We start from the raw sequence: 25,489 nt of genomic DNA on the forward strand, positions 1-25,489 counted from the left end.
GTCTTGGAGGGAAGTGAGTGTGGAGGTGTGCGCGCAAGTTTTACATTTCCTGCGGTTGCAGGGGAAGGTGCCGGGGGTGGAGGTTGGGTTGGTGGGGGGTGTGGATCTGACAAGGGAGTCACGAAGGGAGCGGTCCTTGTGGAACGCTGATAGGGGAGGGGAGGGAAATATATCCTTGGTGGTGGGGTCCGTTTGGAGGTGGCGGAAATGACGGCGGATGATACATTGTATGCGGAGGTTGGTGGGGTGGTAGGTGAGAACCAGTGGGGTTCTGTCTTGGTGGCGGTTGGAGGGGCGGGGCTCAAGGGCGGAGGAGCGGGAAGTGGAGGAGATGCGGTGGAGGGCATCGTCGATCACGTCTGGGGGGAATCTGCGGTCCTTGAAGAAGGAGGCCATCTGGGCTGTGCGGTGTTGGAACTGGTCCTCCTGGGAGCAGATGCGGCGGAGACGAAGGAATTGGGAATATGGGATGGCGTTTTTGCAGGGGGCAGGGTGGGAGGAGGTGTAGTCCAGGTAGCTGTGGGAGTCAGTCGGTTTATAATAGATGTCTGTGTTGAGTCGGTCGCCCGAGATAGAGATGGAAAGGTCTAGGAAGGGGAGGGAGGAGTCTGAGACAGTCCAGGTGAATTTCAGGTCGGGATGGAAGGTGTTAGTAAAGTCGATGAACTGTTCAACCTCCTCGTGGGAGCACGAGGCAGCGCCGATACAGTCATCGATGTAGCGGAGGAAAAGGTGGGGGGTGGTGCCAGTGTAGTTGCGGAAGATGGACTGTTCCACATATCCTACGAAGAGGCAGGCATAGCTGGGGCCCATGGCAACTCCTTTAGTTTGGAGGAAGTGGGAGGATTGAAAAGAGAAGTTATTCAGGGTGAGGACCAGTTCAGTCAGTCGAAGGAGGGTGTCAGTGGAAGGGTACTGGTTGGTGCGGCGGGAAAGGAAGAAGCGGAGGGCTTTGAGTCCTTCGTGATGGGGGATGGAGGTGTACAGGGACTGGATGTCCATAGTGAAAATAAGGCGTTGGGGACCGGGGAAGCGAAAATCCTGGAGGAGGTGGAGGGCGTGGGTGGTGTCCCGAACGTAGGTGAGGAGTTCTTGGACTAAATGGGACAGGACCGTGTCGAGGTATTGGGAGATGAGTTCGGTGGGGCAGGAGCAGGCTGAGACAATGGGTCGGCCGGGGCAGGCAGGTTTGTGGATTTTGGGCAGGAGGTAGAAACGGGCGGTGCGGGGTTGTGGGACTATGAGGTTGGAGGCGGTGGATGGGAGATCCCCTGAGGTGATGAGGTCATGGATGGTCTGGGAGATGATGGTTTGGTGGTGGAGGTGGGGTCGTGGTCAAGGGGGCGATAAGAGGAGGCGTCCGCGAGCTGGCGTTTGGCTTCAGCCGTATAAAGGTCAGTGCGCCAAACTACCACCGCGCCTCCCTTGTCTGCGGGCTTGATGGTGAGGTTGGGATTGGAGCGGAGGGAGTGGAGGGCTGCACGTTCTGAGGGTGAGAGGTTGGAGTGGGTGAGAGGGGTGGACAGGTTGAGTCGGTTAATGTCACGGCGGCAGTTGGCTATAAAGAGGTCGAGGGCGGGTAGGAGGCCAGCACGGGGTGTCCAGGTGGATGGGGTGTGTTGTAGACGGGAGAAGGGGTCGTCAGAGGGTGGGCGGGAGCCTTGGTTGTGAAAGTAGGCACGGAGGCGAAGGCGGCGGAAGAATTGTTCAATATCTCGGCACGTGTTGAACTCATTAATCCACTGCTCTGTACAACTCCTAAATTATGCTTTGCCCCGACTGAGGAAAGCAAGTGTCCCAAACGCTTTCTTAACTATATGTTTCACAGGCTCTGCCGACTTCAAGAACCTGTGAAAATTACCCCAAGATCCCACTGTTCCTCTAAACTACCCATTGTCCTGCCATTCATTAAATACTCCCTCACCCTGTATCTTCTTCCAAAGTGCATCACCAAGCACTTATCAAGGTTAAATACTATTTGCCACTAGTCTTCCCATCTTACCAATCCATCTATATCTTCCTATAATGTTGGTGTTGCCTGCAAATGTGTTCAATATTCCCCTATGCTTCTATCACTCTCCTTTGTGTCCTATTACTAAGCCAGTTTCTGTACCATTTTGCCACGTTTCCCTGAATTCCGTGTACTTTAACTTTATCTATCAGTCTCCAATGTGGGACCTGGTCAATAGCTTGGCTAAAATCTATTTAAACTACATCAGCTGAACTTCCCACACACTTGATCACATTTTCAAAATCTCTAAGACATTTGTTAAGCATGACCTCCCTCTGACAAAGTCATGTTGATTATCCTTAATTAATCCATGTTTTTCAAAGTGGGTATTAATTCGCTCCTTCAGAATTTTCTCCAATAGTTGTTGTAGTTGTTTATTAATTATAAGATAGATGATTATCAAACAATTTTATTCACTTGAAAATATTTCAAATTTCAATTGCTTATTAAAAGCCATTCAAGCTGAGGAAATATTTTCACATCCAGGTGATCTTAGTTTTTTTAGCCAAAAGAACACAAAGTAACAGTTGATCATCTATGAAGCACTTGAAAAATTCATTCTGCAAATTTGTATTCAAGGAACTTTTCAGATATCTTTTCATACATGATGATGCACACTACCAGTTTTGAGCCAGGTTATCACTCTCATTGATAGGATAGACAATTCTGCACACGCTCAGACTGTGGAATTACCCTGCTCATGGAAACTAATAGCAATCTCTTGTAAAACTACAAAACCAAAATGGGAGGAGGAAACCATAATGAGAAATAAAAGGTTGATGATCAGACTGGTAAGACTGAGCAGTAACAGTTAATGCAGCTGATCAGATAAGAAGATCAGGAGGATTAAAAGAATGGGGCATAACAGTAATATTAGAAGAGAAAAGAGAAGGGTAAAACAATAAAGTTTCTGGGAATCGGGTACTGAATAGAATAGAGGGCACAAGGCAACAGGACAGAAGATCAAAGAGGCAAAAAGGTCAGCAGAAGTTAAAGGTTGAGGAAAAAGAAACAACAAATGAAAAAGCACGAAGTTGTAGGTACTGCTAAGCTGCTGAGGCAATACAAGCACCATGTATCTGGTGATGATCATAATTTTTCCCACAATACCATCAGTTCTCAATAAAACACAGAGTTCAAAAAGAAGACAATCAGAATAGTAGAGAAACTTATATATAAAGGAGACAATAACAAAATCACAGGAGAAAAACAAACACGAACAATGCTGCATTGGATAACCACAGCCAACCTCTTTGGGCCTACTTAACTCCTTGCCAGTCCTCCCATTTTAGAATTAGAATTTGAATTTGAATCAGAGTCCCTACCGTGTGGAAACAGGTCCTTTGGGCCAACAAGTCCACACTGACCATCTGAAGAGTAACCCACCCAGACCCATTCCCCTACCCTATGTTTACCACTAACTAAAAACCTTCACCAAGCATAGCCAATTGACCTATTCTGCACGTCTTTGGATTATGGGAGGAAAACTGAGGAAACCCATGCATACAGGGGGAGAATGTGCAGACTCCACACAGACAGAAAGTCTCCCGAGGCTGGAATTGAACCTGGGTCACGGGCATTGTGAGGCAGTAGTGCTAACTACTGAGCCACCGTGCCACCCTGGAACAGATTTAATCAACAGATAAAACGAAAGAATCAATGAGAAAACGACACTTTAAATTTTCTACAAATACAGCTTCACTTTTTTCAAGGGGTAGTTGGAGTGGGAGGAGCGACAGCAAGAACCAGAGGCCCAATGGGAAGGTATTTTACAAGATATAAAAGCTTAGTTCAGGAATAGGCACAGTGCACACTGAGTGGGAGCAGACATTGGAATTCTGAGTAAATGAAGCTTTATATTTGGGTAGTTGCTTTACTGAAACACTACTCAGGTAGTATGTAACATTTGTCCTCCTCCTCTAACCAAACTAAGGTTCTGTGTGCTAATTGGTAAGGTGACGAATTTCTTTTGAGAGGGACAGAGAGAAAGAAGGGACAGAGAGATTGAACATGTAGCTATAGGGATGGTGCAGGAGGGTGGGTTTTGGATTCACCTGAACCAGAGTGGTACCAACATCCTGGAGGCGAAATTTTCTAATGCTTTTCGGGTAGGTTTAAACTAATTCAGCAGGGGCGGGGGGGGAGGGGAAATGGGAACCAAAATTGTAGTTAGAGTACACAGGACGATGAGCGCAGTGAAGCCAGAACCAAGATTTCAAGATCGCAAGAAAGCACCGGCAGGAAAGAAGTTGGTTTGAACTGTGTGTACTTCAACGTCCGGAGCATCGGAATAAGGTGGATGAACTTGCAGCATGGGTTGGTACCTGGGATTTCGATATTGTGGCCATTTCAGAGACATAGGTAGAAAAGCAACAGGAATGATTATTGCAGGCTCTGGGATTCAAATGTTTCAACAAGAACAGAGAAAATGGTTAAAAAAAAGGGGGGGGTGGCACTGTTAGTCAAGGATAGCATTATGGTGGCAGAAAGGACGTTTGAGGACTCCTCTACTGAGGAAGTATAGGCTGAGATGAGAAACAGAAAAGGAGAGGTTACCCTGTTGGGAGTTTTCAAGAGGCCTCAAAATAGTTCCAGAGACGTAGAAGACAGGATAGCAAAGATGATCCTCGACAGGAGCGAGAGTGACACAATAGTGGGCGGCACGGTGGCACAGTGGTTAGCACTGCTGCCTCACAGTGCCAGAGACCCGGGTTCAATTCCCGCCTCAGGCGACTGACTGTGTGGAGTTTGCACATTCTCCCTGTGTCTGCTCTGGTTTCCTCCCACAGTCCAAAGATGTGCGGGTCAGGTGAATTGAGCATGCTAAATTGTCCGTAGTGTTAGGTAAAAGGGGTAAATGTAGGGGTATGGGTGGGTTGCGCTTCGGCAGGTCGGTGTGGACTTGTTGGGCCGAAGGGCCTGTTTCCATACTGTAAGTAATCTAATCTGATAGTTGAGACGGGGGACTTTAACTTTCCAAATATTGACTGGGAATACTATACTTCAAGTACATTAGATGGATCAATTTTTGTCCAATGTGTGGAGGGTTTCCTGACACAGCATGTAGACAAGCCAACAAGGGGGTGCAGATACATTAGCTTTGGTACTGGGTAATGAACCCGGCCAGGTGTTAGATTTGGAAGTAGTTGAGCACTTTGGTGATGGTGACCACAATTCGGTTAAGTTTACTTTAGTGATGGAAAGGGAAAGACATATACCACAGGACAAGAGCTGGGGGAAAGGCAAATATGATGCGATTAGACAAGATTTAGGATGCATGGGCACAATAGAAATGTGGAGCTTCTTCAAGGATCAACTACTGCAAGTCCTTGCTAAGTATGTACCAGTCAGGCAGGAAAGAAATAGTCAAGCGTGGGAGCTGTGGTTTACTGAAGTTAAATCTCTCCTCAAGAGGAAGAAGGCGGCATAGGTTAGGATGAGATGTGATAGCTCAGTTAGGGCACTTGAGAGTTACAAGTTAGTCAGGAAAGACCTAAAGAGAGAGCTAAGAAGAGTCAGGAGGAGACATGAGAAGTCATTGGCGGATAGGATCAAGGAAGATCCTAAGGCTTTCTTAAGCTATATCAGAAATAAAAGATTGGCCCTAATCTTACTCTAGTCAATCAAGCATAGTAGTGGGAAATTGTGCATGGAGTCAGAGGAGATGGGGAAGTGCGAAATGAATACTTCTTGTCAGTATTCATACTAGAAAAAGAAAATGTGGTCAAGGAGAATACAGAGGTACAGGCTACGAGATCAGGTGGGCTTGAGGTGCATAAGGAGGAGGTGTTCACATTTCTGGAAAGGGTAAAAATATGCAAGCCCACTGGGCCAGATGGGATTTATCCGAGGATTCTCTAGGACGCCAGGGAGGAGGGTGACGAGCCTTTGGCTTTGATCTTTAGGTCTTCACTGTCTACAGGAATAGTGCCAGAAGACTGGAGGATAGCAAGTGTTGTTCCCTTGTTCAAGAAGGGGAGTAGAGACAACCCTGGAAATTACCTATGAACCTTACTTCGGTAATGGGTAAAGTGTTAGAAAGGGTTATGAGAGATAGGACTGATCATCTAGAGATGAATAAGTTGATTTGGGATAGTCAACATGGTTTTGTGAAGGTAGGTTGTGCCTCACAAACCTTATTGAGTTCTCTGAAAAGGTGACCAAACAGGTGGATGAGGGAAAAGCAGTTAATGTGGTGTATATGGATTTCAGTAACGCGTTTGATAAGGTTCCCCTCAGTAGGCTAGTGCGCAAGATACGCAGGCATGGGACTGAGTGTGACTTAGCGGTTTGGATCAGAAATTTGCTCGCTGTAAGACAACAGAGGGTGATGGTTGATGGGAAATGGAGTTCAGTTACCAGTGGTATGCCACAGGATCTGTTTTGGGTCCACTGTTGTTTGTAATTTTTATAAATGACCTCAATGGGTTAGTAAATTTGCATGACACTAAGGCCGGTAGAGTTGTGGATAGTGACGAAGGATGTTGTAGGGTATAGAGAGACAGAGATAAGCTGCAGAGCTGGGTTAAGAGGTGGCAAATGGCGTTTAATGCTGAAAAGTGTGAGGTGATTCACTTTGGAAAGGGTAACAGGAATGCAGAGAATTGAACTAATGGTAACATTCTTGGTAGTATAGATGAGCAGAGAGATCTCAGTGTCCAGGTACATAGATCCTTGAAAGTTGCCACCCAGGTTGATAGGGTTGTTAAGATGGCATATGGTGTGTTAGCTTTTATTAGTAGAGGAATCGAGTTTTGGAACCATGAAATCATGCTGCAGCTGTACAAAACTCTAGTTTGGCCGCATTTGGAGTATTGCATACAGTTCTGGTCACTGCATTATAGGAAGGATGTGGAACCTTGGAAAGGGTTCAGAGGAGATTTACTAGGATGTTGCCTGGTATGGAGGGAAGCTCTTAATGAGGAAAGGTAGAGGGATTGAGGCTGTTTTCCTTACAGAGAAGGTTGAGAGACGACTTAATTGAGAAATAAGATAATCAGAGGATTAGACAGTGAGAGCCTTTTTCCTTGGATGGCAGTGGCTAGCACGAGGGGACACAGCTTTAAATTGGGGGGTGATAGATAGATGACAGATGTCAGAGGTAGTTTCTTTACTCAGAGTAGTAGGGATATGGAACACACTGCCTGCAATAGCAGTAGACTCGACAACTTTAAGGGCATTTAAATGGTCACTGAATAGGCATATGGACAAGAATGAAAGAGTGTAGATTGGACGGGCTTCAGATTGGTTCCCAAGGTCAGTGCAACATCCCAGGCCGAAGGGCCTGCATGGACTGTAATGTACCATGTTGTATCATATATCCTCAAGCTCCACTTCACTGCACTTTGTTTTTAATTTTTTTTGTCACAGTTCTTAACTGTTTTACAACTACAGATAAAGATCTACTGCCCAATTCTGCTGGGAAGCCATGCTCCATGGCCCAATCATGGTTGTTTCTTTCAAATGACTCCCCATCTATAATGGATTTCAATTCAAGACACTGGGTGAGGGATACTCCAAGTGAACATCATACTACTTTCAAGACAACATTTATCTAACCACAGCATCTCAGACTCGGTTCTTTCCCTGTCTTTCCGAATCGCTATCAGCATTTCTCTACATGTTGCGGTTCTGTTCGCTGAGCTGGGAATTTGTGTTGCAGATGTTTCGTCCCCTGTCTAGGTGATATACTCAGTGCTTGGAAGCCTCCTGTGAAGCGCTACACTACATTGGTTTTGCTCATGCTGGGTATTGGGTCCTTCATTCTGGTGAGTTGTTGCCTGACAGTGGCTGTTGGCTCATAACAGCACACAAACCAGCATGAGCAAACCAATGTAGTGTACAAAATCCCATGCAAGGACTGCACAAAAACACTACATAGGACAAACAGGAAGACAGCTAACGATCCGCATCCATGAACACCAACTAGCCATGAAACGACATGACCAGCTACCCTTAGTAGCCACACACTCAGATGACAAGCAACATGAATTCGACTGGGACAACACTACTATTATAGGAAAAGCCAAACAGAGAACAGCCAGGGAATTCCTAGAGGCACGGCACTCATCCACAGATTCAATCAATAAGCACATCGACCTGGACCCAATATACCGACCACTGCAGCGGACAACCGGAAGCGGCAGATTCAAACCACTACAAACGCTTCCCAGGAGGCTCCCAAGCACTGAGAATGCCACCTAGACTGGGGATGAAACGTCTGCAACACAAATTCCCAGCTCGGCGAACAGAACCACAACAACGAGCACCAAATCTTCTCACAAACTTTGATTTCTCTACATGACCAGCTCAAGAAAAATATGCTTTTCCCTCCACCCAACTCTTTCCTGCAGGTGCCCTACTCTGAATCACCAAGAACTCAAGTAGCACCTCCTCAACAACAAGTCACAATAGACACATCATAGCCTGAGGGTGAATCACAGGGGATCTCTTATTGAAATGGTACCTTACAGTTTTCTTCACCAGTTCCTAAGGATCCAATCAATCAATCAATTAAAACAAATAAACTGTTATTGAACACATTCACAACATGTATGGTTATATGACAAGAAAAAACTTAGTTTGACTATCACCAAAGTTGTTGCTTTGAATTCTGCAGAGAGAGGAGCACTCACTGTTAGGCACAAGCAAGAACCCAGTTAGCAAAGCACTATTCCAAGCTACACTCACGAAATGGATCTCTCTGATAGGGCTTTCTGATTTTCTGCAACTGCCTATCACATATGAATTTGTGATAGAAGCTTCATTACTTGAGCTTACAAAAGTTTAATAACTCCATAACAGCAAGGACAGCACCTGAAAAAGGCCAGATTATCCTCTGTGTTGTTCAAGTATTATAAGTCCCACCTGCTGCCACACCATCATAATGCCCCATTCTTCTGCTAGAGAGAAGGATCCGTCCCACAAGTTATGCATGATGCATCCATCATCACATTATGGACACAAGAAAATGAAGACGTGCCACAACTTCTGGGGCATCTCATTCCCCAGATTCAGCAGTAAGAATTTTATCAGTCATTCTAAACAGGCTCTAACAACTCACCATCAGAATCTAAACGGTTACAGTGTGGCTTCAGAGCAACCATCATTCTACCTTGCTGTCATGGATGTCACATTAACAGTCAACACCAAGACAGGAAGACCTCTATGGATATAAAAGAGAGAAAGGAACAGGACTGCATCACTGTCCTTTTTGGCCTCGATCCTAATGATCCAAGTCACAGAGTTACATAAAAGCATCATCCTGAAAGCAATATTTCCTCCAACTTCAGGTGTACTGTACGTGACCAGCTTGTTGCCTTGGACGGTTACTTTTAAGACAGATGCATCACCACGCTTGTGCGTATATTACAAGGAAACTCTGCTTCTGCTGAGACACCATCATTACCCATCAGCATGCAGCAACCTCAAAACCCACAGGCACAAGTTAGGCCCTTCAAATATTGAGGTTACATGAAAGAAACAAATACTTAAATGGATCTTATATTTCATTACCAAAAGGAAATACTGCTTTGAAGTATGGCCTCAGTAACTATGAGATTTTATTCAGTGTACATTACAATACATTAACAAAACCTTGTAACTGCACAGCAATACGATGTCTACAGAAACAGCAAACTACGGAACCAAAAAAGTTCTAGGTTTTGAAAAACTGCCAAGATTTCTTGCCTCTGGAAGCAAGATTGACAGTGTTACTGAAGGACAGCAGTCTCAGTATCATAAATGCTGTAAATTCAAATTATCAAGTATAATTTTGGAGTAATGACCTTCAACTCCCCCATCACAAATGCCAGTGTTACATATTCTTGAAAATATGTTAACGACACAAAAGAAGTTTACCATCGATAAACTGAGATATTGAAAGGGTTAAGGATCTGGAGATGGAAACTTATATGACATTAAGTTATTCGAAGTATTGAAAGAAGCTTTCCGGAGTAACTGAAATCCTTTGAATTTAGAAATGTTCTTTGAACTAAGTATGCACATAGACAAAAGAACTAACAACCACTGTAAGAACTGTTAAGCCATAATTTAATTTGATTTTGTAATATTATTGGCCATTATTTTGACATTCAACAAATAGACAAAAAGTGCCTCAGATGTTATTTCCTGAACTAGTGTTCTTCAATGGGCTCAAATGCTTGACTGAAAGCCAACAACAAAAAACAGTATTTTTCGATAGTTACCAGGACATATTCATTAATCAGAATGCCTCGTGTCCTCTAGACATTTTGGCCCAGCAGATAAATTGCTAGATACATAGCACTGAAATAAGACATAAGATCTCTAAAGGAAGCATTTACCTTTGTTTAAAAATCTAATATACACACACATGCTCTAAGATTATGTAATGGCCAACTTTAGTAAGTCGGTTAACCCAACTGTATTGTCACACAATTAGCTATGTTACAGAACAACTTCAACTCGATGCAAGAAAAACAATGGATTTCCAAGATTTGCTATATGTACTTCGTAACATCACTTCACTAAATTGAGAGTTAAAGATTTCTAATGTCAAGGCATTTTACAAACCAGACTTACACAAATCACCAGAGCAAAGATCTTTGTATATTTGATGATTCGTAAGAACTCTCGTCAAGATGGATCGCATTGCTCCTCCCATCTTAGTCAGATCTTCCAGAAGAGAAATCAGGGGTTCCATCTGTTGGAGTGTTTTCTGGAGGTCTCTTTCAGTTGCTGGATCAGAATCTATGGGAGGAAGTAGAAATAGAGAGGACATTTTGATTAACATAAACTCTGAACTTTAAGACAAAGAGTAGCCTGAAAGTAAGTCTGTTTACTAAGAATAATAAGTTACAGATTCCAACCACATCTAGTTAGCGCAAATCAGCAATTCACCTTTCATAGATATTAAATCATTTGGCTGAATCTGAAAAGTTTAAGCTGGATGGCAGCAACTAGTTTTTGTTTTTGTTAAAGGAATGAAAGGGTAATGTCTAAGCCTTTGAAGCAATGATTATCTTGGTCATTCTGTTGTGCAAAGTATCAAAAGTGAGAGTCATGAAGAACACCTGAATGCTTCAGCCTTGGAAGTAAGCATTTCTTGAGGCTTGCAAAATACCAACTGGAAAAAAGTTAATCCTCATCAATATTTTAAGACAATGAGTGCAAACGGTTCATCAAATTCAGGACGAATCTGAAGGGTTGTATCAGAATACTCAATATTGTTCCACATAATCTGGATAGGAATAGAGTGATTCAATTTTCTACCGCTCAAGTTCAATTACATCAGAGGAGTAATATTCATATTTCTAATGACAAGGGGAATGATGAAATAGCTTTTGACCAGTTCAGTAAGATGTACATTGATAAATATTACCCATTGTTTTTCGCTTCATGTAAAATAGGGTCAGAGGGGGCTAATATCAGAAGGGCTCATATTTAAAATGTATCAACAATCTTGAAGTATTGAAGTCTCTGCTTAGCATGATAGGAAACTTGACAAAGGACAGTCTGGGATGTTAGCTCAGCAGCTGCAACAATAAAAGCCCCAACAAACTGTTGAAACATACTATTCATTGCTATACAGAGAAATACAATGAGGGGAACTGAATGCCTGACTAGACAGTTGAACCATGGAAACAAGCAGTTCCATGGCCCAACAGTTGAGATTAAGAAATATCTTCTGTGTCCACAAAACTCATCATAATGTGACATATGTGTTGGTGTTATGCAGTCCACACCTAATGGCTGCCGCAAAACTAAACAGTTATGAACAATAAACAGTTGCTTAAAATTCAGTATTACTGATAATTGAGTGACCAACATCTTGTTGCATGCCTACGCTTAAAAAAAGATTGTTGTTTATTTGATGCTGCAGACTCAAATGTAGTCAATTCTTACCACCACAAGTGACTCAGATGCTTGTGCCAAATTGAAAATCGAAAGGGGAAAGGTGAGTACGTTTACTTTACTGTTAGACAGGCAGATCAGTATTCAGGATGGGAATCTAGTGCACCACTCAAGAATCTGAGCCAAAAAAGTACATGTCCACGGGGCAGTAACTAAAGATGACACAGCTCCAGGATCCTGATTCCATGGGTAGATAAAAGAATAATATTGCTCAGGGTACACCAGGTGACTTTATAAATGGATTTAATTGGCAGTGGTCCATTCCCACAAGGAACGGGAACAATAGCAGGGTAAAACAATTCCATTTCCCCACAGGGAAATAGATACAGTCACACTTTAAAAAAAGGAACAATTCCAGACAGAGCTCAAAAAGGGAGAACTGGAACATTTCACCAATAAGTGTGAATAAGGACAAGGCAATTTTATGCAAAATGACAAAGGAAAGCTGGGATCCTTCATCAACCCTAGACAAAATCGAAGAGAGTGGAAGGATCACTTCAAACAAGAGAAAGGAATGACTGCCAAATCAGAAAAACATGGAGGTGGGTAAATTAACACAGGAAAAGAAAACGATTCAAAAAGACGACGTAGTTCGGATTAGGTCCACCAGACTTAAAGAGGTGATCTGAGCCTCTGCAGGGCAACAGTTTCCCCCAGGATTATCCCGATTTGGGCAAGGTAGACTGGGGAAAACGAAGACAACAAACATGGACACTACAGTAGATATGGTCCATGATCTGGCTAAGAAGCTCTACCCTGCTATGATCCCCTACATTCAACAGCCCAATAATGACTACGCAGCTGGCCCTTCCTCCAAGTGAAGAGGGTCTAGACAATGTCAATACAGCACCCACAGATACAAAGACAGAGACAGGTGCCTGAAACAAACTAGTCTTTAGACCAAGAACCACACACAAAACCTTACACCCCATTCAAAAATTAAAAAAAAAGACTTGAGCATCCCCAGGCCCAATTACAGCCTACTTAAGCACTTTAAAATTCTATGATTCCACAGTTATGAAAATGCCAGATTTTGGAAATAATTAGAGAAAATGAAAATATTTATAGTAAGCACATAAAATACACGCATTCTCTAAACAGCAGTGTCCCTGAACAAATTATGCCTGTGTTCAACATCTAAGAAGGATCACAGATGACAGCAGCAAATACGACAACCAAGCAATGACAGGAGTCCAGGAAAGCAGTATGGGGAGTGTCAGGCAACTGACAAAGTAATTAGGAAGCGATAACTAAGTTCAGTCAGCCAAAGCCCCAAAGAAACCTCCAGGAAAAATGCCGAAAGTCAATGATATAAAAGGAATTTTTGCCTTAAACACTGGCATGTTAATAAGACTTGTAATTGTATGGAGTGTCAGAAGATTGATTTTAGCATTGTTTATCTGACCAACTGGCACCAATTTGGCCCATTTTCTGACTCCAAGCCACTTATGCCCAGACTTCAGAAGTGCAGTCATTCCCTGTGCTCAGTCTTCTGATGAGCAGCTTTACTTATGCATGCCCTCACTTATTTTCTCTCTCCAAGAGGTGGTGGTCAAGGATCTACAGCAGCCAAGAGGCTCAGGGAGCTGGACCAGTCATGAGGAGGTACAATAAGCAGAAAATTACATTTTAAAATTTTAATTAAAATAATATTTTTCAAGTTATTTATCAATGCAAATGTATTTCAACTTCCATCATATAATGAGTTTTTATTCCTGATAAGAAAATCTCCAAAAATCTAACTTCAGTTTTAACACCTGCTGTTATCGGAACACATACTGCATTTTCAAAAATTTTGGGTGATGGTTCATTCTATGTCCTAATTGGCATCAGGTCTGGCCTACATGCAGAACCACGAACTGTCTAATCAAACACTTTACACAGATCTATTTATTCATTGGATGCAAAATCTTTGCGAGGACCTGGACAGATTTATCAAAACGTGCTTTAACACTTTCCAGGTCACTCCTGACTTGAAGAAATCTAGCCATATATATTTATTGAAGAGGTACCAAAGCACAACCTCAATTATAAATTTGCTTTTCAATTTCATCTCTGTCACTTCACTCCAATTCCATGCAAGCTCCCCACAGAAAATCAGCAACTTGCATCATCTGTAGAATGTTGCTGAATACAACTTACTTCCAGCAAGATGGACCCAAGTGAGAAATACTGTACCCTCATTGTGTCACTCACCCATAAACACATTTTGTAATATTTCCATAACTTCACATGTGTATCACCTGCTCTTTTAGCTGTATTTTTAAAAAAACACTTCTCTTGGAAACGTTTTCACCTACAAAATTCTAATTTTCATACAGTTCTGCTTACATCGAGAAGTATGTTGCTAAAACAACTAATATCACTTTTCCTGTAGTTGGGGAATCCACTAAGATACCTTGATCACCAAACTTTTCTTCAAAGCCCCAAACCACTAGTCAGGATTTAGCCTATATGTCACATATAGGAGATATAGTCTGCACATATCCACCTGCAAAAATAAAAATCCTCTACACACTGGTAGCATGGGTATACATCAAACGTTTGCCAGCTCTCCAACTCTATGTTTGGAATCATTTATCAACTTAACTTCTAAATTGGTTTGTGGCCACAGGGCTTCCACTTCTCATGGTATTCTTAACGTGATGAAAGAGACCTAAGGGGCAACTTTTTCACGCAGAGGGTGGTACGTGTTTGGAATGAGTTGCCAAAGGATGTGGAGGAGGCCGGTACAATTGCAACATACCCATCCAAATGCCTCTTAAATATAAATAGGAAGGGTTTGGAGGGATATGGGCCGGGTGCTGGCAGGTGGGACTAGATTGGGTTGGGATATCTGGTCGGCATGGACGGGTTGGACCGAAGGGTCTGTTTCCATGCTGTACATCTCTCTGACTCTATGATGCAAGCTGCATATGAATTAAATCTAATTTTAAAAATTTTAAAGTTTGTATCTTAATATAATACCAAATGGTGTTAGTTACTTTTCTGAAGGGTTTTAAAAAACCAGGTCAGACATCCCTTTCAGAAGTGACCTAATCCAGTATGTATGAAACAACAGGAACACTCGAGAATGTTATGGGAATTCTTTTTTTTTTGAATGGAGGCTCTTGACAGAGTTTGAAAATAGTAGCTGCTTTTGGTTCAAAATAACCAATGATTGATGTTAGCTTACAAAAGCCATGGTCTGAAAATTTTAGGTAGCTTGGACGATACGTGATGAGAGACTGAAACAAAATATTTTTTATTTCATAGGAAAGACTGAGAGACTGTCGAATTGCACAGTTACCTCAGTTTGCAGAACATCCTAACCAAGAGTGCTTAGTTAGAACGTAATTATTTTAGAAATGGGAGCAGAAATAGCCTAGTCAGCCCTTCAAACCTACCTTATCATTCAACAAAAATCACAGCTGTCTCCATCAAATCTTAACTCCACTCACACCAGCTCATCACAGCCCTCAAAAGGCTCAATATTTCAAAAATCAATTCACTTCCTCAATAAATACTTTGTCTTGTAGCCCCTACTCCTGCCTGTGGTCAATGATTCCAGACCTTCAACTTTGAGATTTCCCCTCGCCACTAGCAGAAACATCTTAACCCTATCCAGCCCCCCTCAGAATTTTGTATGTTTCAATAAGATCATTCTTCTCAACTGTAATAAGTTTAGCTTATCTTGATAACTATTTAGCTTTTCTTGATAACTCAATCTCTTTATCCCAGGAATCAGTCTGCTGAACCTCTTTTGAATACCTTCCAAAACTAGTCGATCATTTTTTTTTAAAAACGGAGAGCAATAGTGCACAATATTCCAGGTACAATATTCTGCACAATTGTATCAAGATTTCCCTACTTTTAAAGCTCAATCCCTGTATCAATAAAGGCCAAAATCCCATTTAACTACTTATTGCAACTGCATGCTAACATTTTGTTTCATGCTCAGAAACATCCAACTCCCTCTCTGCACACCATTTTTTTAAAAAAGTTTCTCTTCATATAAATAATGAATGTTCATACCTTTCTACATACAATTCCGTCAGCTAAATGTATGACAATTTACTCAACCTATATATACCCCCTTGTACTATCTTTGCAGTCACTTCATTTAAAATCTTTGGATTCAGCTATCGGGTTCTGGTTTGCTTTTAATTCCATAAGTTTGTCAAATATTTTGTCCTTTGTCCTGGAGACTGTTACAAGATCTCCCCTACCATTAGCTTATCTCTTCTCTCATGGGAGGTTTACAGAGTCCTCCACTGTGAAGACCAATGTAAAACATTAATTTATATTATCTGGCATTTCACTGCTCCCATTAATTCCCCAGTTGCATCATCCAAGGGTCCCACACTTACATTAACCTTTTTTTAAAAAAAGACCAGAAGCTCTTACCATTTCTTGAGCAACTTACTTTCAATAACCTGTTTTCTTCTTCTTTATTAGCTTTTCAGTCTTACATTGCTGGTACCTAAAAAAAATTCTAATCACTACATTTAGTTTTTTTATTGGTTACTTTCGTTGTGCCCCTTTGTTAACCGCATTGATTCATTCTTCAAGGTATCCTCCTTTTTGTTCAGGATAACGTTTGCCCAGTATTAAGAAATATTTGCTTCAATGTCTGCACTGCTCATCCATTGACTTTTGCTTTAGTCTATTTTCCTCATCCCACTTTAGACAACTTTCTCTTAACACTTTTGTAATGACCCTTATCTAAATCGAGGACAGTTGATTTGAGAACCGAGCTATTCTCTCCTGAGTGGAATTTGAAATTCTTTCATATTATGATCCCTCTTCCTTTGAAGGATCCGTAACTACAATATATTTTATTAAATCATTGCTTATTACATATTACTAGATCGAGCCTGTCAGGTTTTGTTTTACTAATTTTTGTCTATGATTATGAAAATATCCAAGTTTTTCTCAATGTATAATTGTTGAGCCTCTACCCCAGTTTTAGTTTAGGTGCAAAACATTATGCAAGAAATGTGGATGTGATGGAAGTGGCTTTGAATTTTTCCGAAACCAAAAAGTCAACAGATTCTTGTTAGACAAGGGAAGCAAAAGGTTGTCAGAGGGAATGGCAATGTGGAATTCAAAATACAGTACAAATAAATCAACCATGACCTTCCTGAATGGCAGAGCATGTTCAAGGAGGCAAATAGTCTACTTCAGTTATTTTGTATGTTTGTAGCTATTATTTACATGAACTCAGGTGGGATTGCTGGAACATCTCAGGGATATACAGGGATATCAACAAACTTGAAATAAGCACTGTGAACAAGGATAATCTGGGGATATTGGTTCAATAGTTCCAAAAATAATATCCTTAATAGCCTGTACAATCAATTTATTGCTACACCAAAAGACGATAAGGAGACATGGCAAGAAAATACAGCTGAACCATGGAGACACAAATCTGGAAGTCATGATAACAGGATACATCTACAGGCCCTGCATTTTTTTTTAAGATTAGATTACTTACAGTGTGGAAACAGGCCCTTCGGCCCAACAAGTCCACACCGACGCGCAACCCACCCATACCCCTACATTTACCCCTTACCTAACACTACGGGCAATTTAGCATGGCCAATTCACCTGACCTGCACATCTTTGGACTGTGGGAGGAAACCGGAGCACCCGGAGGAAACCCACGCAGACACGGGGAGAACGTGCAAACTTCACACAGTCAGTTGCCTGAGGCGGGAAATGAACCCGGGTCTCTGGTGCTGTGAAGCAGCAGTGCTAACCACTGTGCCACCGTGCCGCCCATAATTCAGTTTACTGATCAGATTGCAAAACTGTGGTGCACATGCTATAATAATGCAATCGATGACTAATGGCCATCATTAAAATATTGTAGCAAAACTAGGACGTCATGAACTATAAATTTGCTTGCAAGCTCTGTATCACTGATGAGTTATTTGGGAGACAGGGAGAGTGCTTTGTATAGGCTTGAAGAATATTGGTCTTTCCCTAGATGCTACTGCAAACTGAAAAAGACTAAAAAGATCATTTTTTGCAACACTGCCTCCCAAGAGGCATTTAGAATTACAGACGGTCATTTTCATGTGAGCCTGGACACCAAATTTTCACAGGATATTCAACTACTGAGGCTCATCCTACACACTGGCACATTTTAAAGCACCAGATAAATCAGCAGGAAACTTAGCTGCTACATTTCATTCAGGTAACATTCTGAAAATGAAACCTTATTACCCAAGTTGTCACAAAAGTTAAAAATTCTTTTTTAGAAAAATGTAGAAATCCCTAATATACCTGCCTTTGGATCCAGGTTGTCAGAAAGCACACACCAGGTTTCTGTACTTGAATTATGACTTATTACAAATAAATGAACTTTAGTTACCAATGAACAATTATTTATGCTAACATACATCTCTACCAGTTAATACACTGACCATTTTATAAACTTCCTTCTATTTATATACAGACAGGAAATGAAAACAATTGTGATAGGAGGCAAAGACTGGAAATGTAGTCCAATGGCCCCTGTTCATGGGATTGATAAGATTGACCATCTGGCTGGTCAGGATGCACTGCTCCTGGATTTTCTTTCTCCTGACTACTTTCACTTGCTTGCAGAACATATTAGGCAGCTGATTCACACTTAAAGTAGTCTCTGGCTTACTGGTTAAGAGACACAGTTTACGACAACTGAGGGAAAAAGGCTTCAAGAGTTTATTTTTAAACTAGCAAATGTCTGATTGTTTCTTCATTCACATCCAAACATTGCTCAGATAACTAGGAGCCAATCACAGTATTGACAGGCAGGAGGCCTTTGTCATTAATGACTGGTCACCTGTTGCCAACCAAATATCCATTCGTACACAGCACTCTGGATCCAGCTCATCTATATCCAGAATTGCACTGTTGCTTGAAGTAGCAGCTGTGTAAACAGTAATTTACACAAGTGTCAGGTAATTCACTATTATGAAGTGTAGCAATCCTTGGTTTTCAAAAACGTTCTTTCCCCTTTTCAGTTCACAATTAAAAATATGGAAATACAAAATATAAATAGCTTTTTTTTCCCACATACCTCCAGAACATAAAGTGTAATTGCAATACAGAACAAAGAGTTCATCAGTACAAACTAGGGATCATAAATGTGACCACAATGCAGTATAATAAGCTACATGCAATCTTAGTATTTACTACTGTGTGGAAATTCTTCCAGGACATTGTGAACATCTTCAGCAATTAAGAGAAACAACATTCATATAAAATCATTATATTCATATATTGTTGAAAAAATTCTAAGTTAGCCCTGAAGCTTTTTTCCTCAACAGTTCTCAGCCCACATATACTTCAGAGGGCATGGATACACAGTTGTCAAGTATATTCAAATAAGAGACAAAGAGATTTCTAGACACCAAACAAGAAATATGGAGATAGTACAGAATAGATGCATTTGAGGCAAAAGAGCAGCCACAGTTATGTTTAATGGTGGAACAGGCTCAGAAATCAAAGTGACTTCACTCTTTCTTATTTTCAAAAAAAACATTAAAAACAAAAATAAACGAGTGACAAAACCACTTTTCAAAATATTCTACCTTGGACAACACAAAGCAGATCACTGAATTCCAGTCCATTTCTTCTCTTCTACCCCCTCTGCTTTATTCTTTCAAGGGACGTGAATATCACTGGCAATGGTATTTCAGGCAGTAGCAAACAGTGAACAATGTTGATGTAAAATCTGGAGTTATACCAAGACCAGACTAGGTAAGGATGGCAGATCTCCTTCATTAAAGAACCAGAAGGGATTTTATGACAATTAATAGTAATTTCACAGCACCATTAGAAACTAGCTTTATATGGTAAACCAGCTGATTGCAATCAGTGTCCCAGAGTATTAGTCTGTGGTGAAAGGAAAGTCTGGTAGGTATAGGGAATGTTGGATTAAAGAAACTGAGGGTTTGGTTAAGAAAAAGAAGGAAGCATACATAAGATATAAATAGGATAGAACAAATGAATCCTTAGAAGAGTATAAAGGAATTAGGAGTATACTTAAAAGGGAACTCAGGAGGGCAAAAAGGAGACATGAGATAGCTTTAGCAAATAGAATTAAGGAGAATTCAAAGGGTTTTTACAAATTCAATAAAGGACAAAAGGGTATCTAGGGAGAGAATAGGGCCCCTCAAAGATGAGCAAGGCTGCCTTTGTGTGCAACCGCAGAAAATGGGAGAGATACTAAATGAGTATTTTGCATCAGTATTTACTGTGGAAAAGGATATGGAAGATATAGACTATAGGGAAACAGATGGTGACATCTTGCAAAATGTCCAGATTACAGAGAAGGAAGTGCTGGGTGTCTTGAAACGGGTAAAGATGGATAAATCCCCAGGACCTGATCAGGTGCACCCGAGAACTCTGTGGGAAGCTAGAGAAGCAATTGCTGGGCCTCTTGCTGAGATATTTGTATCATCGATAGTCACAGGTAAGCTGCCGGAAGACTGAAGGTTGGCAAATATGGTGCAACTGTTTAAGAAGCCAGGGAACTATAGACCAGTGAGCCTGACCTCAGTGGTGGGCAAGTTGTTGGAGGGAATCCTGAGGGACAGGATGGACATGCATTTGGAAAGGCAACGACTGATTAGGGATAGTCAACATGGCTTTGTGCGTGGGAAACCACGTCTCACAAACTTGATTGAGTTCTTTGAGGAAGTAACAATGAGGATTGAGGAGGGCAGAGCGATAGATATGATCTATATGGACTTCAGTAAGGCGTTCGACAAGGCTCCCCATGGAAGACTGATTAGCAAGGTTAGATCTCAAGGAATACAGGGAGAACCAGCCATTTGGATACAGAACTGGCTCAAAAGGTAGAAGACAGAGGGTGGTGGTGGAGGGTTGTTTTTCAGACTGGAGGCCTGTGATCAGTAGAGTGCCACAAGGATCGGTGCTGTGTCCTCTCCTTTTTGTTATTTACATAAATTATTTGGATGTGAGCATAAGAGATATAGTTAGTAAGTTTGCAGATTATACCAAAATTGGAGGTATAGTGAACAGTGAAGAGGGATACCTCAGATTACAACAGGATCTTGACCAGATGGGCCAACGGGCTAAGAAGTGGCAGTTGGAGTTTAATTCAGATAAATGAGAGGTGCTGCATTTTAGGAAAGCAAATCTTAGCAAGACTTATACACTTAATGGTAAGGTCCCAGGGAGTGCTGCTGAACAGAGACCTTGGAGTGCAGGTTCATAGCTCCTTGAAAGTAGAATCGCAGGTAGATAGGAAAGTGAAGAAGGCATTTCGTATGCTTTCCTTTATTGGTCAGAGTATTGATTACAGGAGTTGGGACGTCATGTTGAGGCTGTACAGGACATTGGTTAGGCTATTGTTGGAATATTGCATGCAATTCTGGTCTCCTTCCTATTTGAAAGATGTTGTGAAACTTGAAAGGGTTCAGAAAAGATTTACAAGGATGTTGCCAGGGTTGGAGGATTTGAACTATAGGGAGAGGCTGAACAGGCTGGGGCTGTTTTCCCTGGAGCGTCGGAGGCTGAGAGGTGACCTTTTAGAGGTTCACAAAATTATGAGGGGCATGGGTAGGGTAAATAGGCAAAGTCTTTTCCCTGGGGTCGGTGAGTCCAGAACTAGAGGGCATAGGTTTAGGGTGAGAGGGGAAAGATAAAAGAGATCTAAGGGGCAACTTCTTCAACTTTTTCAGGGTGGTATGTATATGGAATGAGCTGCCAGAGAAAGTGGTGGAGGCTGGTACAATTGCAACATTTAAGAGGCACGTGGATGGGTATATGAATAGGAAGGGTTTGGAGGGATATGGGGCGGTTGCTGGCAGGTGGGACTAGATGGGGTTGGGATATCTGGTCGGCATGAACGGGTCGGAATGAAGGGTTTGTTTCCGTGTTGTACATCTCTATGACTCCATACACTTGAATTTTCTCTGCCAACTTGGCCTGCTGGCTGTGATGGAGCTCAGAGTAGAGAACTTGTTTTACAAGTCACTTGCCAGGCATGTAAATGTTGCCTATCCAACGTGTTTTGATGATTGGATGTTGACCTGAGAGGCGATGCTTCTATTGGAGCACTTATCCAGCTAGTGGATTTGCATGATTTTGCAGAGGCAGAGCTACTTTTATTTCCTAATGGGTTTCAGGTTGTATTGTGCATTGTGCGGGAAACTTAGTCATTCAGGAGGACTGGGAAACTTCGGGCTTGTAAATCATTAGCTTGTGGTCAGATTCAAGGTCTTTACCACCAAACACACCTTTCCTCAAAACAACTGAAGACACAAACTAAAGAAATACTGTGTTTTGTTGATGCTGGCCTTTGCTATGAAGAGGCTCCATAAGTATGGGAATTGATCTACATTGGCGAGTGGCTCACTATGGATCTGTGAAGATGATGTCCACTGTATCTCTTGACAGGTGGAATCCACATCGTGGCTCTGGGAGGGCTCTTCAGCCACTGGGAGGAGGCAGATAAAGACAATCTTTACAATGACCTGCAATGTGGCAGACGACACAAATACAGCCCTCTTGTTACTGAAATCAATCTTAAAAGAAGAGGCCAGGACAGTGCCAATATCACGGGGCCTTTGGATTACTAGTCCAGGCTAACATTTTGCAGATAGCATTTAAACTGAATGAATAAAATCTAGAATTGAAAGCTAGTCTCAGTAATGATGACAATGAAACTTTCAATTGCAATCAAAATCCAGATGGTTCACAAATGTCCTTTAGTGAGGGAAATCTACTGCAGTTCCTTGATCTAGCCTTCAAGCAACTCTAAGCTCAGTTAACTCTGAATTGCCCTCTGAAATACTCCAGTAAGCTAGTCAGTCAAGGGCAATTAGGGGTGGACAATAAATACCAGCCTTGACAGCAACACACTTCCAGTGGAAAAAAAAAGAGACAAATCTCTTTTCTTAAAAATGGTTACAATTATGGGATCCAATACCCTTGGCCTGCTCTCCTCCTTCCAAATAAATGGTGAGAGTGTATTGAGGTTGTGTTGAGATAGTGACAGGTATAATGCTGTGGAATGTGAATCGAGAAGCCCATTCTTCCCCTTACTTTACTTTAGAGAATTTTAAAACTTTGAAATTATGCATTGCATAAACAAATCATTCACTTCACAAAAAAACTGCAATTCTTATTTCAACCCTATGCTCAACTCTATCACTCCTAATCTAAAAAAACATCCAGTCACCACTACTCTCTGCTTTCTGTCTCTCAGCCAACTTTGTGTGTGCTACCAGTGCCCTTTGTTTTCACTGTCTATTGTCGAACAACATCAGGTGCTGTTTCAAAATCCACATACTTTTCAATTGCACCACCATATCAACTCTCCCCATTACTTCAAGTAATTCAACTAAATTAGTCAACCTCAATTCATCTTTAACAAATCCATGCTAATTTTCATTTATTACTCTTTAATTGCTTAACAGTTAATTTTGTCACAGATTAAAATCCTTAAAAGCTTCTTCGCTACTAATAATAGGCTAATTGCCTCATTGAATACAGTATTTGTAATTGCCGGTCCTCTGACACCACACTTATATTTGAGTTTGGAGCACCACAACCAGAGCCTCTGCAATTTTTACCCTTACTTCCCTAGTTTGCAACCCATTAAAACCAGGTGACTATAGTACAACCAACTCTTCACTTTAAACCGGAGTGCAAAATAGATAGTCATAGATTTAAAAACAACAGTGGTCATACCTGGTTCATTATAGCCGTCCCGTAAATGCTGAATAAGATGAAGGATAACGCGAGGGAGGATATGTTCTGGCATCATCATCAGTTCATTAGGAACAGAAGGAATATTTGAACTTGTTGCAAACCGATGCCTTTTACAAAACCTACAAGAATTTGTAAAATGTTATTACTTTATGGATAAGTGCACAAGGCATATAAACACATGTCTATATGAAAATTTCTCAGATACTCGGAATTAATATCTCAAGTCTTTATTTATTTCTGGAGCAGTCATCAATAAATAAAAGCTCGTCTCTTAAGAAATATGGCAGTTTTAAACTAATTGCTAGAACACAGGCCTGTAGTCAAGAATTGTCCAGAATATGGCACTCTTACATAACTCACAAAAAGGATATTATATTCTCTAGAGGAAGGAAAAACTGACACTCCATCTAATGGAGCTACTCATCCGAAACTGGGATGGACAGGCAATTACTGGGGCAAAGTTCACATACATCTCCTCTACACCTGACTGACAAACTTTACTTTGGAAGTGACTAATGCCAAATTTTGATTGGCAAAGTATTTCATTTCACAAAATTTGATCCTCTTATCTGGACAAGATTTCCATTTCAAAAGGTTTATATTTACAATTCTGGTACATTAATGTTTACATTTTGTTTTATTCACTCATAGGACACAGGCACCTCTGACTGGTCAGCATTTACCACCTGTCCCAAGTTGCCCTTGAGGAGACTTCATAGCAAGTGACCCAACTGAGTGGCTTGCTAGACATTTCAGAGGGCAGTTAAGAGTCAACCATACTGCTGTGGGTCTGGAGTCACAAATAGGCCAAACCAGGTGAGGACAACAGATTTCCTTCTCTAAAAGGGCATTAGTGAACCAGATGGGTTTTTCCCCGACAATGGGCAGTGGATTCCCAGTCATGGTTAGATTCTCAACTCTAGATATTTATTGAATTCATCGTCTGCCGTAGCAGGATTCAAACCTGGGTCCTCAGAACATTATCTGGATCTCTGGATTAATAGTCTAACAATAATAGGCCATCACCTCCCCTCTGGACCTATATTCACTAGAGATTTGTATTCTTTGGGGACATCCAGATTCACAGAAAAAAGGCCAGGATTTTAACTACCACATGAATCCAACATTCCTCAACCAATGTATGCTTTCTATTGCAACCAGTTCCTTGGTACTGCCCAATATTTCTAAATCTTGAGCCCTTTAGTGCCCACAGACCATTCTCAAAATGTTATACCTATACACATCACTGTCATATCAGACCTTCCTTTTGTAACCAAGCCCTTCTCCGGTTATCACCGTAGAACCTCATTACACCCAAATCTAGCATAATCAATTTCTGGAATGAAATTGATCACCCAGTTTAAACAGATTACAGGATCCCATTTGATACCGCCACAGTCAACAATTTCTTCCAATAGTTGCAAATATCTTTCAGTATCAGAGCTATTAAATACCATCAGTAGTGTGGCAGTAACATCATTTAATGTTCAATACAAATAAATTAGCATAAATGAATATGCAAACTGCATATGGACTAGTTAGGAAAATTCAAATCTATAGGGATTATAGGGGGAAGAGGCAGCACATGCACAGAACAATGCAGTGGTGAATGTGGCTTTTAAGGTTGGAGAGAAATATATCATACCACTAACACTGTATTGGTATTAAGACATCTCATTGCTTAACAAATTAATAAACTTGGGGTACGATTTCAAAGTCTACAAAAGTCACAAAACTTGGATATATGATAAATAGTGAGGAGTGCAATAGCAGTGTGAATTCATTGGAACCTCTTTCGGACTTGAGGGCCTTGTAGAGAACAAGAGATTTACTAGAATGATGGAACAAATGTGAAACTTTAACTGTATA

At 41.3% G+C, this 25,489-nt stretch overlaps 1 protein-coding gene across 4 annotated transcripts in view; it reads right to left on the minus strand.

The window, feature by feature from the left end:
* Window positions 1-25,489, minus strand: part of ubr3 (ubiquitin protein ligase E3 component n-recognin 3) — a 362,664-nt gene that overhangs the window by 304,031 nt on the left and 33,144 nt on the right. For all 4 annotated transcript variants that reach the window (XM_060827270.1, XM_060827272.1, XM_060827271.1 and 1 more), the window contains exons 2-3: window positions 23,600-23,739; window positions 10,574-10,741 (exon numbers count right to left, since the gene is read on the minus strand). In XM_060827270.1, the coding sequence (XP_060683253.1) occupies window positions 10,574-10,741; window positions 23,600-23,739 (308 nt within the window). The remainder of the gene's footprint in view (window positions 1-10,573; window positions 10,742-23,599; window positions 23,740-25,489) is intronic.

The sequence above is a fragment of the Hemiscyllium ocellatum genome, chromosome 7, assembly GCF_020745735.1.
Source record: "Hemiscyllium ocellatum isolate sHemOce1 chromosome 7, sHemOce1.pat.X.cur, whole genome shotgun sequence".
Lineage (NCBI taxonomy): Eukaryota > Metazoa > Chordata > Chondrichthyes > Orectolobiformes > Hemiscylliidae > Hemiscyllium > Hemiscyllium ocellatum.